At 43.9% G+C, this 16419-nt stretch overlaps 1 protein-coding gene across 1 annotated transcript; it reads right to left on the bottom strand.

The window, feature by feature from the left end:
* Positions 1 to 361: 361 nt before the first annotated feature.
* Positions 362 to 4406, bottom strand: LOC119354814 (probable protein phosphatase 2C 62). The gene is made up of 5 exons (XM_037621558.1): positions 4047 to 4406; positions 2167 to 2418; positions 1470 to 1755; positions 1052 to 1206; positions 362 to 704 (listed from the first exon to the last, which is right to left on the bottom strand). Exons 1-5 carry the CDS (start codon positions 4083 to 4085, stop codon positions 564 to 566), a joined length of 873 nt encoding a protein of 290 aa, XP_037477455.1. The 5' UTR covers positions 4086 to 4406; the 3' UTR covers positions 362 to 563.
* Positions 4407 to 16419: the final 12013 nt, after the last annotated feature.

Raw genomic sequence — 16419 nt, 5'->3', positions numbered from 1 at the left:
AACACATTTGGTAAAAAGACTAATGTCGATTTTCCCAATTTCGAAACCCTTTCTCAAAGAGTCTTCTTCAAGCACTCACACCAAGCTCGAGGAGCTTCTTTGAGTCGATTTGCGGTATCGCCTGCCGAGGAGGATGGAGTTTGGTCGATGGAGAGGTTGTGACATGAACGGAACGACCACCGTAGCCGACAAAGGGGTGCCTGCACCCGCGTCAGTTGAGAGGAGTGCATTGTCTTGAGTTGATGCCTGCGCGGTGCAGACAAAATGACTACATAGACGCAGCTGGAAGGGTAGGTGGACCCCGAAACCCAACTGGGCCCAACAGAAACCAAGGAAGTCGCAAAAAATAAAAAACTTAAAATGATAGTAAAAAGAGAAACACTTTTTATTATAGCCTTTGAACAAACAACAATATTCTACAAACCTTGATCCCCTTGGGTGGTGGATTATTCCCAACAAGAAAAGATTAAACACAATATCCGACCATCAACAGCAAACCGTAAAACCAATCCGACACAAAAGAAATTGTACACCTGAGAAGCTAGCAGCAGCTTCAAGCTCTGCTAGCAGTGGAAGTTTACGACGACGCAGGAGATGTCGTCTTTGCTCTTCCTGTTCACCGCCTGCTCCGTCAGATGCTTTGCAGCTGCCTGTGCGTCCCTGATGTCCTTGATCTCATCAACAGCCTCTTGGTTGGTCATCACCTGAATTTGTGTCATGTTTGCATTAGTGTCATTTGCAAATCGTAAACTCACCAGATGCAACTTAGCAACCCATACATGAACTGATAATCAATCTAATCAGAAAATAAGTTTGGTCCATGGCAAAATGAATGAAGCTAAACATGAAAGCCCGGCTAAGTGCTATACATGCTTGAACAAACACTATTGCACTATGTTCAAAAACAGATTACATAGTGCGTGCATATCCCCATAGATGACCGCACAGAGGGCAGAGGACACAGACTGGTTTATACTGAGCTTGGATACATAATGCAATGAGTTAGATCCAATCCATCAAGAATAACTGGTGTGAGATTTATAGGCATCACCTTCCATAAGCCATCACTTGCTAGAATTAGAAAATCTGAACTCTCATCGATAACTTCCTCAGCCACGTGTGGCTCAGAGCTGAGGTGCTTTTTCAAGCTCCGGTCTCCGAATGCTCTTGCAACAGCCAGCTGCCCATCAACTCGTGGCACATCTCCTGCAAATGAGACATGTTCGGAATTGAACCTCAATAGAGTATAGATCATAAGCTTGTGACAGTTACTAGCAAAAAGAAAACTGCTATTAGCTGAATCACATGAGCGCCACTGTCAGTTGCTACTAGATAACTAAAAAATCCCGGGCATGTCACTAGACAAGGTTCAGGGGGAAAAATAAATCAGAACCATTAAACTCGAATGAAGATACTTTTTCAGGCATACAGCAACGCGTTGGTAGGGATTGACAAGAGATGGTTGTTACCTGGTAGGTTCGAAACAAATCCGCCTTTTTCCTCAATAATTTCTCGCTCCATGCTAGGCTCGTGATCAACTGAAAGCTGCTCTGCTTTACCATTCTTGCTAATAACTGCTCGTGAATCTCCAATATTCGCGACCACTAGCTTCACACTATCGTTACTGCTTATTAAGATGGCGGTAACAGCCGTAGAGCCTCCTCTTCCCAACTCAGCTGCTTTTTCCAATATTTTCTCATCGGTAAGTAGATATGCTTTTCTGATAGCATTTTTCGTGTCACTCAAGAATTCTGGCTGAGTATGCAGATATCAATACAATAATCAGTACGGCTGTAAATTCAGTTGACTACGTCCAAATAGGCATAAGCTGTGAATTAAGTCGCTACCTATATTGCTCTATCTGTTTCTAGTATGGTAGTTGCAAGTAGATTGCAGAAAAACACCATACATTCAAAATATATGCACTTCTTAGCCGACGAAAAAAAAACATTCTAACCTTATTAAAACGTATTGCCAACATTACTGATTGGAAAGTGTTTCCTTTTACATCTTTTTCACCTTATGCCGATGAAGCTACCATAACCAAACATTTGAGATATGATAGCAGAACACTCTCAGCAGTAACATTTTAGCATATAGGCATGGCAGCAATTACTGAACTTTGACCCCACAAAAAATTTAAAGCAAGTGGAATCGAAGCATTACCTCGCTCAAGATGTTATCAAAGAGATGTGCACGCAGAAAGTCTGGAACAGTGTGGCCCAGGTGGCCATCAAATATTGCAAACAAACCCAAATCATGCTCCCCAACTTGCCTATACTCCGCCACCAAGTAGTCCTCCATTGGATGATTTGATTTCCCCTTCACAAGATGGTAACCATGCTTGACACGCCTGCCTGACAATTTTGTCTTGCCTTTCCCTGTTTCTGGCCCTGATGAACTAAAAGCATCTTTCACCTGTAAGAACATCCAGACCAATTGTCAACCAAGCTATGCTGATAATGACCTCAACACTCAGCAAGGCAAATATATGACTACAACTTTGTTGGACATCCAGCACAACAAAAAGACATTTCAAGGCAACTAAAAAGAGTAAACTTCACAGGAAGCTTTCAAGACAAAAAGACAAAAGATAGTTTCCCAAAATGAGCCTGTCTAAATAGTTCCCCAGAATGAATTTGTCTAGAACTGTCTGGACACCCAGTAGTGCATAACATTTCAAGGCAGCTATTTTTTTTAACCTTATATGCAAACTCTTAAAACTCACAAGCATGTCAAGTAGGTTGAGGAAGGGCCTAAAGAATTTCGGCGTAATATTTCTGAAAATTAATTAAAAAAATGTATTATCAAGCATTTTCCAGCTACAGTTCTTGTTTGGTTCGCAACTGCTAGGTTTCTCAGATAATAACATATATTTCCCAAGTTATGTTCCTCTACTCCTCGGCTATTCATAAATTCCATAAATTTAGTTTAGTAGGGAAAAACATATTATTCGGCCTTCATTACCAAACACAATTTAGGAACCAGTAAGCACAAAAATAAAACTTAAAAGATTTGGCCTGCAGGACTGCATTTTCATGTGATTTTCACCTGCAATTCCACGTTTTTCTGTAGGAGAACGACATTCGTGATTTGGCGTCTAGCATGCATCATTTTTTAATAGAGATGGCAGATATTTACAATATAATCCACTCCAGTGCAATTAGTCTTGATTTCCAATACAAAATAGAAGTCATACTAAACCAGCAAACATGGCGGCTGTGTCTCTGAGTGTCAATTAAAATCTAAGCCTGTGTATATTGTCCACTGTATTGTGCTCTCCTACCATACTTGTATAACCAACATATCGACTAGTTTTCTCTTGTTCCTAAAGGGTTTGCTTCCTCCAAATTTCTTCATTCCAGGGCTATCAGCAAGAAACAGGGAATTTATATTGTTCGCCAACGACAACACATGAGACATCCATAAACGTAGCGCACTAGTGCATATACATGAGGGACATATAGATTTTGCTTCAAGCCTTTTTGTAGTTCTTGATTGCATTTGACTTAAAAAGCACTCGACACTTGAGAAGACATTTGCAATCTCTTTTGCAAAACTAACAACCTTGATTCAGATTAGCACTTGTATTACCACGGTGATATTTTAGCATTAGAACAGTAAATTCCTTTCCCTAAGTTAATACATCCAGCTATTGAAACCTACATATACCGATTCTCGGAAAGAAACCAACTATATAGCTCAACCCACCGCCCAACCCCCACCCCACCAAAGAAAAGCTAATACAAAGATCCATGGTAGCCAGGCCTCATTACGGGTAACCAGACTTGACAACTCACAACCATCTGCATCACTGGAGAAGGTAAAGTAAAAATAGTTGACCAGCAAAACTAACCGCTTGACTATCATCATTCTACAATCTCCCAAGACATGCTCGGAGTTAAGCACGACAAGTGAATCACGTCCGCCATTTCACGGGTCTCTCAAGCGCCAGCTCGCATCTTTAATGGAAGGCCAAGGACAAGAAAAGCAAGCATACGATGCATCTACCTAGCTAAACTCGCAAAACAGCGCAAACTGATTACCTTGTCCTTCATCTTGTGGTAGATTTCCTTGCCGGCCATGGGATCGGGTACCTCCTCGAGACCACCGGTTTACAAGTCCCTGGCTGAAACTCGGTCGCCCCTAGCTAGCTAGCACTAGCAGCACAAGAATATGGTTTCTTGGAATCCAGCCGCCCCTCGGGAAGTCAGAATCGCACCTCTCCCCGCTGTCATCCACCGAACAAATACAATACAGCTGATGGTCGGATGGATCGGTCTGAAGTGATTAACAATGCTAAGAGCTTGTAATAATTGAGGGAGGGAGGGAGGAGGGGTTGGTGGAGGTGGGGAGTGGTGGTCAGCTTTGGCCTTGCGAAGGGGGCTGGATCTTGCTGGATAGGCTCGGTTGACCTCAGATTGGTAGGGTGGGGCGGGGCAATGGAAATGTCAGGTGCGGACAGGAAAAATAAGCGGTTGGTTTCCCCCTGTCCTTTTCATACCAAGTACTTATTTCACATTTGGGAGTAGTATTCCGTTTCATGTGAAACGCAGGACCGGGGCAAAAATCTGACGGCTCTATTTGACAAACTCGGCATCTGACCACTCTGGGGTTTCATGACAAGCTATCGATAAAAACATGCGTATACTTAAAAGCGGTATAATTAGATTGACTGGTCTTCAACCACAAGTTACAAAATGGGCCGCAAACACGAGTAATTGACTTGGGGGTAGTTTCCTCTCTTGTCACGGAAAGAACAAGCGCTTGCTTGTTACTTCAATAAAGTGGAACATGGCCACTTGCCACTAAATCATTGGTATGCTTCGTTTATTTATTTTCTATGGTATGGCTTTGTATGCAACATTTCTTTTCCTGAGTTTTATATGGTTCACGTATAATTTGCGGATATACTATCAGAACTGCACAAAAACATCTGAAGCGTGAGACTGAAATTCGGTTTATTTCAAAAAGGAAAAAAAAAAGGAAACGACAAAATGTATTCAAAGAAAATGAAAGCGCAAAGGCTAATATGTTTTGCAAAAAGTTATATGCATACACCCCAACTCATTTTGAGTTTAAACTTGACGAAAAAAATACAATGGCATATGGAGAATTTTGCATCTTGGCTTTCTTTTAAAAATCAACATAGTTTTGTTTTCGCAAAAGAAGGATTACACCTGGCCTAGCATCGAATCATGCACACAACCATCTTTATTGTATTATTTAATAAGGTCTTACAAAATAAATACATAGATCAATCCAAAGCCACCTTCCTAATAAAAACAATCTCCCTACCTACAAGATTGATGGTGGGCCCTGATCTCGCGCCATACACAGCAAGAAATCCGGTGGCCTCACCAAGCCGCCCGCTGGCTAGCCGGGAGCACCAACTCGTCTAGCAAACCCTCAGCATGCACCGCATGCGCACGCTGTAGAATCCTTCGCCGCCTTCTTCTGCAGTCCCATCGTCAGGAGCAATCAATGCACTGATCTTGCCAATACCCTTTTGTCGTTGACATGACCATGATGCCGGACAACGCCAACCTCATGCATGCTCCCATCAAACGGTATCCAGCGCCGAGACCTCACTGCACCTTGCCGCTAAGATTCTGCTCCACCTTGGTCACCGCACGAGAAGCATACAAAGACCTCCGCCCAGGCACCAAGCCAACCACTTGTCCCTCCAGCCGATGTACAACCCTAAAGATGACCCCCCCCCCATGGGGGTGACGACGTAGGAACTTCGCCATCATCAGATCTGGAAAGCCCGAATCCGGAGTTTCCCCAGGGGCACAAAGGGAACATGAATTGCTCCACAACGCCTCTAATGATGTAATGATGCCTACAGGCGCCGCCGTTGATGGTGCTGGTCGAGGACGAGCCAGACTTTCGCTGGCAAATTCGAGTCCATCCCCAGCTGGACCACCAGATCGACCTCCTCCGTCATCCAACACACCCATGGGTGACGTTTGCCGCCAGGAAACCGCACGACCGGAGCCGCACCACCGCCCGGAACCGCTACCCCGCCTGGGTGAGCCATCGACGGCGGAGGCGCCCTCACCGCTGCGTTGGTCGACGCCTGACGACGCACACGTCCAAGATGCCCGCACATATATCCATCGGAACCGCATCCCGGAGCCGCAACAAAGAAAGGACTCGGCGCCCCATCGTCCCCCACTCGGGCTTTGCCCCGTAGAGCTCCGGTAACGGTGAGGAGAGGGGCGACGGCGACTCGAAGCCCTAGAATGGATCAAGAGGGAGGAGATCGGGATGGAGAGGGTCGAGGAGAGGGGCGGCGTACGTGGGGGTCCCCAAAAAATCAACATAGTTATTATTGTGAGAAAAGCCAATTAAGGGGGATAGTTTGCTCCTTTAACTTTGTGTTTTTAGTGCATGAAGGTCAATTAAGCACATGAGTTGGGCGTGTGCTACTTGTGCCAGTGTTGGGATTCTCCAAAGAGGAAGGGTGATGCAGTATAATAGCAAATAGTATTTCCCTCAGTTAAGAACCAAGATTTATTGAACCAGAATGAGACGGCACAAGAACAACATGGACAATACCTGCACACACACACACACACACACACACACACACACACACAAGCACACACACAGAAGGCAAGAGGGTTGCCAATCCTTGTTATCACTAATTGCAATGAGTAAATCTGATAGTGGTATATATAAATAAAATAAAATAATATAAAAGCAAATAAAAACAGCGAGGAGTTGTAGGTTTTTAGTAATAATGGAGAATGAACCCGGGGGTCCGGGGGTCATAGATTCACTAGAGGCATCTCTCTCATAAGCATATCATCGATGGGTAAACAAATTATTGATGGGCAATTGACAAAGTTGCGCATAGTCATGATATGATTCTTCATGGCATGATTCATATAGGCATTACATACGTGACAAGTATACCTGTCGGTGTCAAAACCAGCGGATCTCGGGTAGGGGGTCCCGAACTGTGTGTCTAAGGCGGATGGTAACAGGAGGCAGGGGACACTATGTTTACCCAGGTTCGGGTCCTCTTGATGGAGGTAATACCCTACGTCCTGCTTGATTGTTCTTGATGATATGAGTATTACAAGAGTTGATCTACCACGAGATCGTAGAGGCTAAACCCTAGAAGCTAGCCTATGGTATGATTGTATGTTGTCCTACGGACTAAACCTTCCGGTTTATATAGACACCGAAGGGGGCTAGGGTTACATAAAGTCGGTTACAAGGGAGGAGATCTACATATCCGTATTGCCAAGCTTGCCTTCTACGTCAAGGAAAGTCCCATCCGGACACGGGACAAAGTCTTCAATCTTGTATCTTCATAGTCCAACAGTCTGACCAAAGGATATAGTCCGGCTGTCCGGAGACCCCCTAATCCAGGACTCCCTCAGTAGCCCCTGAACCAGGCTTCAATGACGATGAGTCCGGCGCGCAGTTTTGTCTTCGGCATTGCAAGGCGGGTTCCTCCTCCGAATATTCCACAGAAGATTTTGAACATAAGGATAGTGTCCGGTTCTACAAAACAAGTTCCACATACCACCGTAGAGAGAATAATATTTCCACAAATCCAATCTGCTGACATGTTTGACAGCATGACATCATGTCATGGCCCGGTCATTATTCGAACCGTTTTTCTCAACTAGCACCGCATATATCGTGGGGCGGTTTTCTTGACACGTCTTGTCAAAGCAGAGATCGTGTTCCCCTTATTACGGGATTCTCATCAATACGGACGCGGGTAACCCAACCGCGCCATCAATTACGGTGCTTGGGGAATAAGCGATTTTACCAGGCAAGTTGGGAGGTGCATCGCCTCTTCCTCCCTTATAAAGGGACAAGGATTCACCCTTTTACCCATGCTTTCTACCTCCTTGCTTATCCATTCTCACGCACTCGAGCTCCAGTGCCTAAGTTCGCGTTTTTCTTCTCAAACCACTCCAAGCATGGTCAGAGTAGGAGGCAAGTGGATGGTCTCCTCCGTCACGGGGGAGCACATCGCAAAGTTACGGGTAGCCGGATATCTGGCCGCGGATATCGCGCATCGGCTGCCAGATGCGGGGCAGATCATCCCTACGCCCGAACCCCATGAGAGGGTAGTTTTTCTTACCCATTTCGTCCGTGGACTGGGATTTCCCCTCCACCCGTTTGTCCGCGGGCTCATGTTTTACTACGGGCTGGATTTTCATGATCTGGCCCCAATTTCATCCTCAACATCTCGGCGTTTATCGTCGTGTGCGAGGCCTTCCTCCGCATTAGGCCCCACTTCGGCCTATGGCTGAAAACCTTCAATGTTAAATCGAAGGTGGTGGTCGGCCAGCAAGCAGAGTGCGGAGGCGCCATGGTGGGCAAAATGCCTAACGTCACCTGGCTCAAGGGCTCCTATGTGGATACCATAAAGGGGTGGCAATCGGGGTGGTTCTACATCACCGAGCCATGCTACACCAACTGGGTGGCGGCCCCCAAATTTCGATCTGGAATCCCCACGTGGCTCACCTCATGGAAAGAGAAGGGCCTATTCTGGGGTTCTCCGGTAGAGCTGACCGGACTCCAGACCTGCATCAGGAACATGATGAGCAAGAAAATCAAGCTCGTTAACGTGGTCCAGGTCATGCTCTTCCGCCGGATCCTCCCGTGTCAACGACGGGCATTCAATTTGTGGGAGTTCAACCCGGCCAAGCACCAGACGCTGTGAGAGCTCTATGACACGATGCACGAGGATGTCTGGAGGGTGTTGTTCAAGGGCGCCGAGGTACCTCCTTCCCTCACCGAGGATCACGGACTCAACACAAAGCGACATGTCAATCCGGTAAGTTTTTATATCTCACATGGTATTTATTTGCCCCAGTTAAATCATGTGCGGGATCTAAGCTTCCATGTCATTAACAGGATTGGATAAAGACATCAGAGCAGCTCGATTGCCCAGCCCCCTGCCTGAAGATCCTGCAGATGCTCTCCTAACGGAGATGCTGGCTCCGGCACCTTACGAGGTGCCAGTGAAGAAGACCAAGAAGAAGGTCACGGGGACCCGAAAGGGTCTCCGGCGCAAGGTTGTATCGGACTCATCGTCTGATGACTCCGACGCGCACTCCTCCCATGAAAACGAGGAGGAGGAGGAAAGTTCTCCCCCTCCCGGTCGGGGGAGACAAGAAAAGGAAGGTCGACCCAACCGGGGAGGCCGAAGGGTCCAAGAAGGGAAGGACCCTCCCTCCGGACTGCTCCACGACGGCTGCCTACAGCGGCGACGAGTGGTTACCCAAGGAGAAGCCCCTGGCGAAGTCGTAAGTATTCGGACACCATAGTAATTCATGGTATGTCTTATTGCACTATTTCTCATTACGTCACATATAATTATGCAGTCCATCCCGAGCTCATCTTGACGTAGATTCGTCGGACGGTTCATTGGAATCATCGGATATGAATAGTGATTCACTTCCGACCGCCTCCACCCCTTGCCCTACGGAAAACGTCGAGGTGTTGTCCCGAAAGGCACCGAGCCGAGGGGAGGTAGTCCTGGGGGCGCCTCGAGGCGATGATACGTCTCCGTCGTATCTACTTTTCCAAACACTTTTGCCCTTTTTTTGGACTCTAACTTGCATGATTTGAATGGAACTAACCCGGACTGACGCTGTTTTCAGCAGAATTACCATGGTGTTATTTATGTGCAGAAACAAAAGTTCTCGGAATGACCTGAAACTTCAAGGAGCAACTTTTTGGAAAATATAAAAAATACCTGCAAAAGATGAAGGCCAGGGGGCCCACCACCTGTCCACGAGGGTGGGGGCGCGCCCCCTACCTCATGGGCCCCCTGGTGCTCCTCCAACTCCAACTCCAACTCTATATATTGTGTTTCGGGGAGAAAAAAAATCAGAGAGAAGGATTCATCGCGTTTTACAATATGGAGCCGCTGCCAAGCCCTAAAACCTCTCGGGAGGGCTGATCTGGAGTCCGTTCGGGGCTCCGGAGAGGGGAATCCGTCGCCATCATCATCATCAACCATCCTCCATCACCAATTTCATGGTGCCCACCGTCGTGCGTGAGTAATTCCATCGTAGGCTTGCTGGACGGTGATGGGTTGGATGAGATTTATCATGTAATCGAGTTAGTTTTGTTAGGGTTTGATCCCTAGTATCCACTATGTTCTGAGACTGATGTTGCTATGACTTTGCTATGCTTAATGCTTGTCATTAGGGCCCGAGTGCCATGATTTCAGATCTGAACCTATTATGTTTTCATCAATATATGAGAGTTCTTGATCCTATCTTGCAAGTCTATAGTCACCTATTATGTGTTATGATCCGTTAACCCCAAAGTGACAATAATCAGGATACTTACCGGTGATGACCGTAGTTTGAGGAGTTCATGTATTCACTATGTGTTAATGCTTTGTTCTAGTACTCTATTAAAAGGAGGCCTTAATATCCCTTAGTTTCCATAAGGACCCCGCTGCCACGGGAGGGTAGGACAAAAGATGTCATGCAAGTTCTTTTCCATAAGCACGTACGACTATATTCGGAATACATGCCTACATTACATTGATGAACTGGAGCTAGTTCTATGTCACCCTAGGTTATGACTGTTACATGATGAACCGCATCCGGCATAATTATCCATCACCGATCCATTGCCTACGAGCTTTCCATATATTGTTCTTCGCTTATTTACTTTTCCGTTGCTATTGCTATCATCACTACAAAATACCAAAAACATTACTTTTACTACTGTTACCTTTTCCTACCGTTACCACTACTATCATATTACTTTGCTACTAAACACTTTGCTGCAGATATTAAGTTTCCAGGTGTGGTTGAATTGACAACTCAACTGCTAATACTTGAGAATATTCTTTGGCTCCCCTTGTGTCGAATCAATAAATTTGGGTTGAATACTCTACCCTCGAAAACTGTTGCAATCCCCTATACTTGTGGGTTATCAAGACTATTTTCTGGCGCCGTTGCCGGGGAACATAGCTCTATTCTTTGAGTCACTTGGGATATATATCTGCTTATCATTATGAAGAACTTGAGAGATCCAAAAACCAAGATCTATCCCTCAACAACGAGGGGAGGTAAGGAACTACCATCTAGCTCTGCACTTGATTCACCTTCTGCTTTGAGTAAGCTTGCGACACCTAAACCTGCTTCTGCTATTTGTTCTGATATGTCGCATGTTATCGATGATGCCACTTCTGCTATACATGATACTTATGATGAAGCTACTTCTATGCTTGATACTACTGTGCCACTTGGTGAATTTCTTGATGAACAACTTGCTAGGGCTAGAGAGATTGAAAATATTGAATCTGATAATACCGATGAAAGTGATGATGAAGAATCACTTGTTATTCCTAAGGGTTATGTTTTTGATCAAGAAGCTTCTTTAGCTATTTTAGCTTGCAAAGATAGATATGAACTCAAAAGGTTATTAGCTAAATGGAATAAGCAATCTCTAAATGCTAGAATGAAACCTGACCCTGCTTTTGCTACTTCACCTATCTGTGTTACTGATAAGGATTATGTATTCTCTGTTGATCCTGATATAATTACTTTGGTTGAATCTGATCCTTTTCATGGTTATGAATCTGAAACTGTTGTGGCACATCTTACTAAACTGAATGATATAGCCACCCTGTTCACTAAAGATGAGAGAACTCGTTATTTTTATATCCTTAAAATATTTCCATTCTCATTAAAGGGTGATGCTAAGATATGGTTTGATTCTCTTAATCCTGGTTGTGTGCGTAGTCCCCAGGATATGATTTATTACTTCTTTGCTAAATATTTCCCTGCTCATAAGAAACAAGCTGCTTTAAGGGATATATATAATTTTGTGCAAATTGAAGAAGAGAGTCTCCCACAAGCTTGGGGGAGGCTTCTCCAATTACTTAATGCTTTGCCTGATCATGCTCTTAAGAAAAATGAAATACTTGATATCTTTTATAATGGACTAACCTATGCCTCCAGAGATTACCTGGATAGTTGTGCTGGTTCTGTTTTCAGGGAAAGAACACCAGATGAAGCTGAAATTCTATTGAATAATATGTTGGCAAATGAAAATAATTGGACACCTCCGGAGCCAGTTCCTGAGCCTATTCCTAAACCAACTCCTAAGAAGAGGGGTATTCTATTTCTCAGCCCTGAAGATATGCAAGAGGGAAAGAAATCTATGAAAGAAAAAGGTATTAAAGCTGAAGATGTTAAGAATTTACCTCCTATTGAAGAAATACATGGTCTTAATTTACCGCCTGTCGTGGATTTGTCACGGCAAATGTCCTTAGTGCCAGGACTTAGTCGCGAGGCCAACGCATCTATGTGGTAGCTTGAAGGGGTTGAGCGGAATCGAGAGACGCAACACACAAGACGAGGATTTAGATAGCTTCGGGCCCCGAGAAACATCATCCGGTAATAACCCTACATGCTGTTTGTGGCTAGGTCTCATTATGATCATGAGGTAGTCGCCGTAAGCCGGCTCTCCTCTTTTTGTCTAGCCCTAGATATTGTTCTTTTTGCTTCTCCCTCTCGGGGTGCCCTGCCCCTCCTTATATAAGTTAGAGGGCGGGTTACATGTGGAGTCCTAGTAGGACTAGGACCAGTCTATCTTTTCTTACAAGTTGAATACAAGTCCGGGTCTTGCTTCCTCGTAAAGGAAATATTCGTCATCCCTTTCCTCTTAAGCCAGCCCACCATAACATGAGCCGGCCTTCCGGGCCTTGGGCCTAGTCTTCTATCTGACCCGCCATCGGGGTCATCCGTGAGTCATCAGGCTCGTGAGTCGTCTGCCCAGTGAGCCGCCAGACCCGTGAGTCGCCAGTCCTCCGGCGGATCATCGGTGAAGCGCCAAGTCCGGCCGGGTCATACTTCCGGCTGGGTTATACCGCGGGGTATATCCCCGACACCGTCTGTTGAAGAAACATATGATCTTAATCCTTTACCTATTGAAGAAACTCATGGTCTTGATAACCCGACACAGGTAGTAAAGGTAAATTCTCTCTATAGATATGATAAAGCTGAAATCCCATTTACTAAATTTGCTAGCCCATGTTTAGATGAGTTTAATAGATATATGGCTAAGCAAGAAGATTTTAATGCTTATTTTGGTAGACAATTGAAATACAATTCAAATATGCTTGAACACTTGGGTGATTATATGGCTAATGTTAAAGGTGAACTTAAACTTATTAGTAAACATGCTTCTATGGTTACCACTCAAGTAGAACAAGTACTTAAGGCTCAAAATGATTTGCTCAATGAATTGAATAGTAAGGATAATGATAATGTTGTTAGAGTTATGACTAGAGGTGGTAGAATGACTCAGGAACCTTTGTATCCTGAAGGCCATCCTAAAAGAATTGAGCAAGATTCTCAGAGAAATAATATAGATGCACCTAGTTCGTCTAAAAAGAATAAAAAGAAAAATGATAGGACTTTGCATGCTTCTAGTGAACCTATTACTGAAACACCTGAGAATCCAAATGATATTTGTATTTCTGATGCTGAAACACAATCTGGTAATGAACCTGAAACTAGTGATAATGTTAATAATAATGTTCATGATGATGCTCAACCTAGTAATGATAATGATATAGAAATTGAACCTGATGTTGATCTTGATAACCCACAATCAAAGAATCAACGTTATGATAAGAAAGACTTTGTTGCTAGGAAACATGTTAAAGAAAGAGAGCCTTGGGTTCAGAAACCCATGCCTTTTCCTCCCAAACCATCCAAGAAAAAAGATGATGAGGATTTTGAGCGCTTTCCTGAAATGATTAGACCTATCTTTTTGCGTATGCGATTAACTGATATGCTCAAAATGAATCCTTATGCTAAGTACATGAAAGAAATTGTTACAAATAAAAGAAAGATACCGGAAGTTGAAATTTCCACCATGCTTGCTAATCATACTTTTAAGGGCGGAATACCAAAGAAACTTGGAGATCCAGGAGTACCCACTATACCATGCTTCATTAAAAGAAACTATGTTAAAACTGCTTTATGTGATCTTGGAGCCGATGTTAGTGTTATGCCTCTCTCTTTATATCGTAGACTTGATTTGAATAACTTGACACCTACTGAAATATCTTTGCAAATGGCTGATAAATCAACTGCTATACCTATCGGTTTTTGTGAGGATGTGCCTGTTGTAGTTGCAAATGTTACTATTTTAACGGACTTTGTTATTCTTGATATTCCTGAGGACGATAGTATGTCTATTATTCTTGGAAGACCCTTTTTGAATACTACAGGGGCTGTTATTGATTGCACTAAAGGCAATGTCACTTTTCATGTTAATGGTAATGAGCATACGGTACACTTTCTGAGGAAACAACCTCAAGTTCATAGTATTAACTCTATTGGAAAAATTCTATCGATTATATTTGGAGGTTTTGAATTTCCTCTTCCTACTGTCAAGAAGAAATATGATATTCTTATTATTGGGGATGTGCATATCCCCGTTGAGGTAACATAGTGTTATTCGAAATTTCTCTAGTTCCATGTTATTCGGAATGAGTTCGTTAACAAGACTCGATCAACCTTGTTAGTTGATTCCTTTTGATGATCATGAGATGGATGAAACTATAAGGCACAACTCTCTGTACCATCCTTTTACTTTCTGTTATTTATATTAAATAAAAACAAATATTTTTCTGTATGTTATCTGATTATCTGTGCAATATAAAAATACCCCGATAATAAAAGTTCTCCAAATGCCCTGAAATTTAAATATGATTTTTTCCAGAATATTTGAGAATATTTGGCACTGAGAACACAGCAGGGGGGGTCAACCTCCTGCCCACGAGGGTGGAGGGCGCGCCCCCCTGCCTTGTGGGCCCACGGTGGCCCTCCTCCACTTATCCCTTCACCCATACACTTCTTCTTCCTCCCCCAAACACGAATAACCAGCTCAAACCCGAGTCCAAGCTCGTTTTGCTGCCATTTTCGATCTCCTTGCTCAAAGCACCTCTCACAAAACTGCTTGGGGAGATTGTTCCTTGGTATGCGACTCCTCCATTGGTCCAATTAGTTTTTGTTCTAGTGCTTTATTCATTGCAAATTTTTGCTGCTTAGGTGACCCTGTTCTTGTGCTTGCATGTCAAATTTATATGGTCAAAAGTAGTTTTGATGCATGATATAGGCTCTAGGCACTTGTAGGGGTAGTTGCTATCAATATTATTGAGTTTGGTTTACTTTTATTTTGAAGTTGCTAAAAATTTCAGAATTTTTCAGAAAATGATGAAGAGACTTTTGAGGGGCTCATCGAGCCGAAGCTCGAAGAAAAAGGCACCGAAGCCTAAGTATAATCTGCCTCGCACCACAGAGGTTCGGTCGTGTGAATGGCCTTCCGATGATTTCTTGAGAGCAGCCGGGATTTATGAAGATTTTTATGAAATGGCTAAGAATGCAGGCCTCACCGCTTTCCTCCATGACCAACGCGATCAGTATCTCTTACTCACAAATATTTTGTGCAAAACTTTCATTTCCATTCTAGGAACTCACCACCTACGGTGGAGTTTCATTTATATGATGAGCATAAGGAGATGTCACTTTATGATTTTTGTCGGGTTTGTTTAGTCCCTTTCGAGGGCAAGACAAAGGAACCACATCGCGAGGATGTGGATGGGTTGATTGATACTATCACTATAGGGGAAACAAGGAAGGTTTCCGATGCACGAATCACTAGCATACATTTCCTGTTTTACGCTATTTTGCATTATTTGCTAGTCGTTGTTTAATTGGTCGCGGAAGCTGTGGAAACCTTAGTGTCCATGATATTATTATTTTGCTCCACGGTTTATACGGTGATAACTCTGTTAGTATGGGCGGCATTATTGCTAAACGGTTAAGTCTGAACCGTACAAAGGGGCCCATATTTGGATGCATCTATGCTTCACGCCTAGCTGCACATTTTAACATACCTATTAGGCATTATGAGAAGGAAGAAAAAGTACTGCCTCGTGTTTATTTAGACTATAAAAGTATGGTGGCACATGATTTTATTGTTAAGAATAGGGAAGGATAGCTTAAATACAAATTGTTCTTTGATAAACATCATCCTGAGACTATTACCCTGCTTGCTCCTTCTTTGTTTGATTTATCTGCAGGCCAGTACCTTGTTCCGTTAGAGGCTATTCACGCCTACCGGAACCCTGCACCAGCCATGGATCCAGAGCCGGAACCACAAATTGATCCTTCACGACAGTCTAATTACCAGTGGGATACGGAGATGATTGTCAACCAGTGGCAATCGGAGTCTTCTTCTTCTTCGCAGTACGACCCCAACTATTATTATGGATATCCGCCAGGCCAGCCGTGGCCATAGACCAACTTAGGCCAAAAGCCTAAGCTTGGGGGAGTACGTATTTCCCACCGACAATACATTCATGTTCACACACTCACTGCTAGATGTCGGTGCTCA

This window comes from Triticum dicoccoides, chromosome 2A (genome assembly GCF_002162155.2).
Source record: "Triticum dicoccoides isolate Atlit2015 ecotype Zavitan chromosome 2A, WEW_v2.0, whole genome shotgun sequence".
NCBI classification, from domain to species: Eukaryota; Viridiplantae; Streptophyta; class Magnoliopsida; order Poales; family Poaceae; genus Triticum; species Triticum dicoccoides.
The sequence above is the reverse complement of the archived record's forward strand: the minus strand, read 5'-3'. Positions and strand labels throughout refer to the sequence as shown.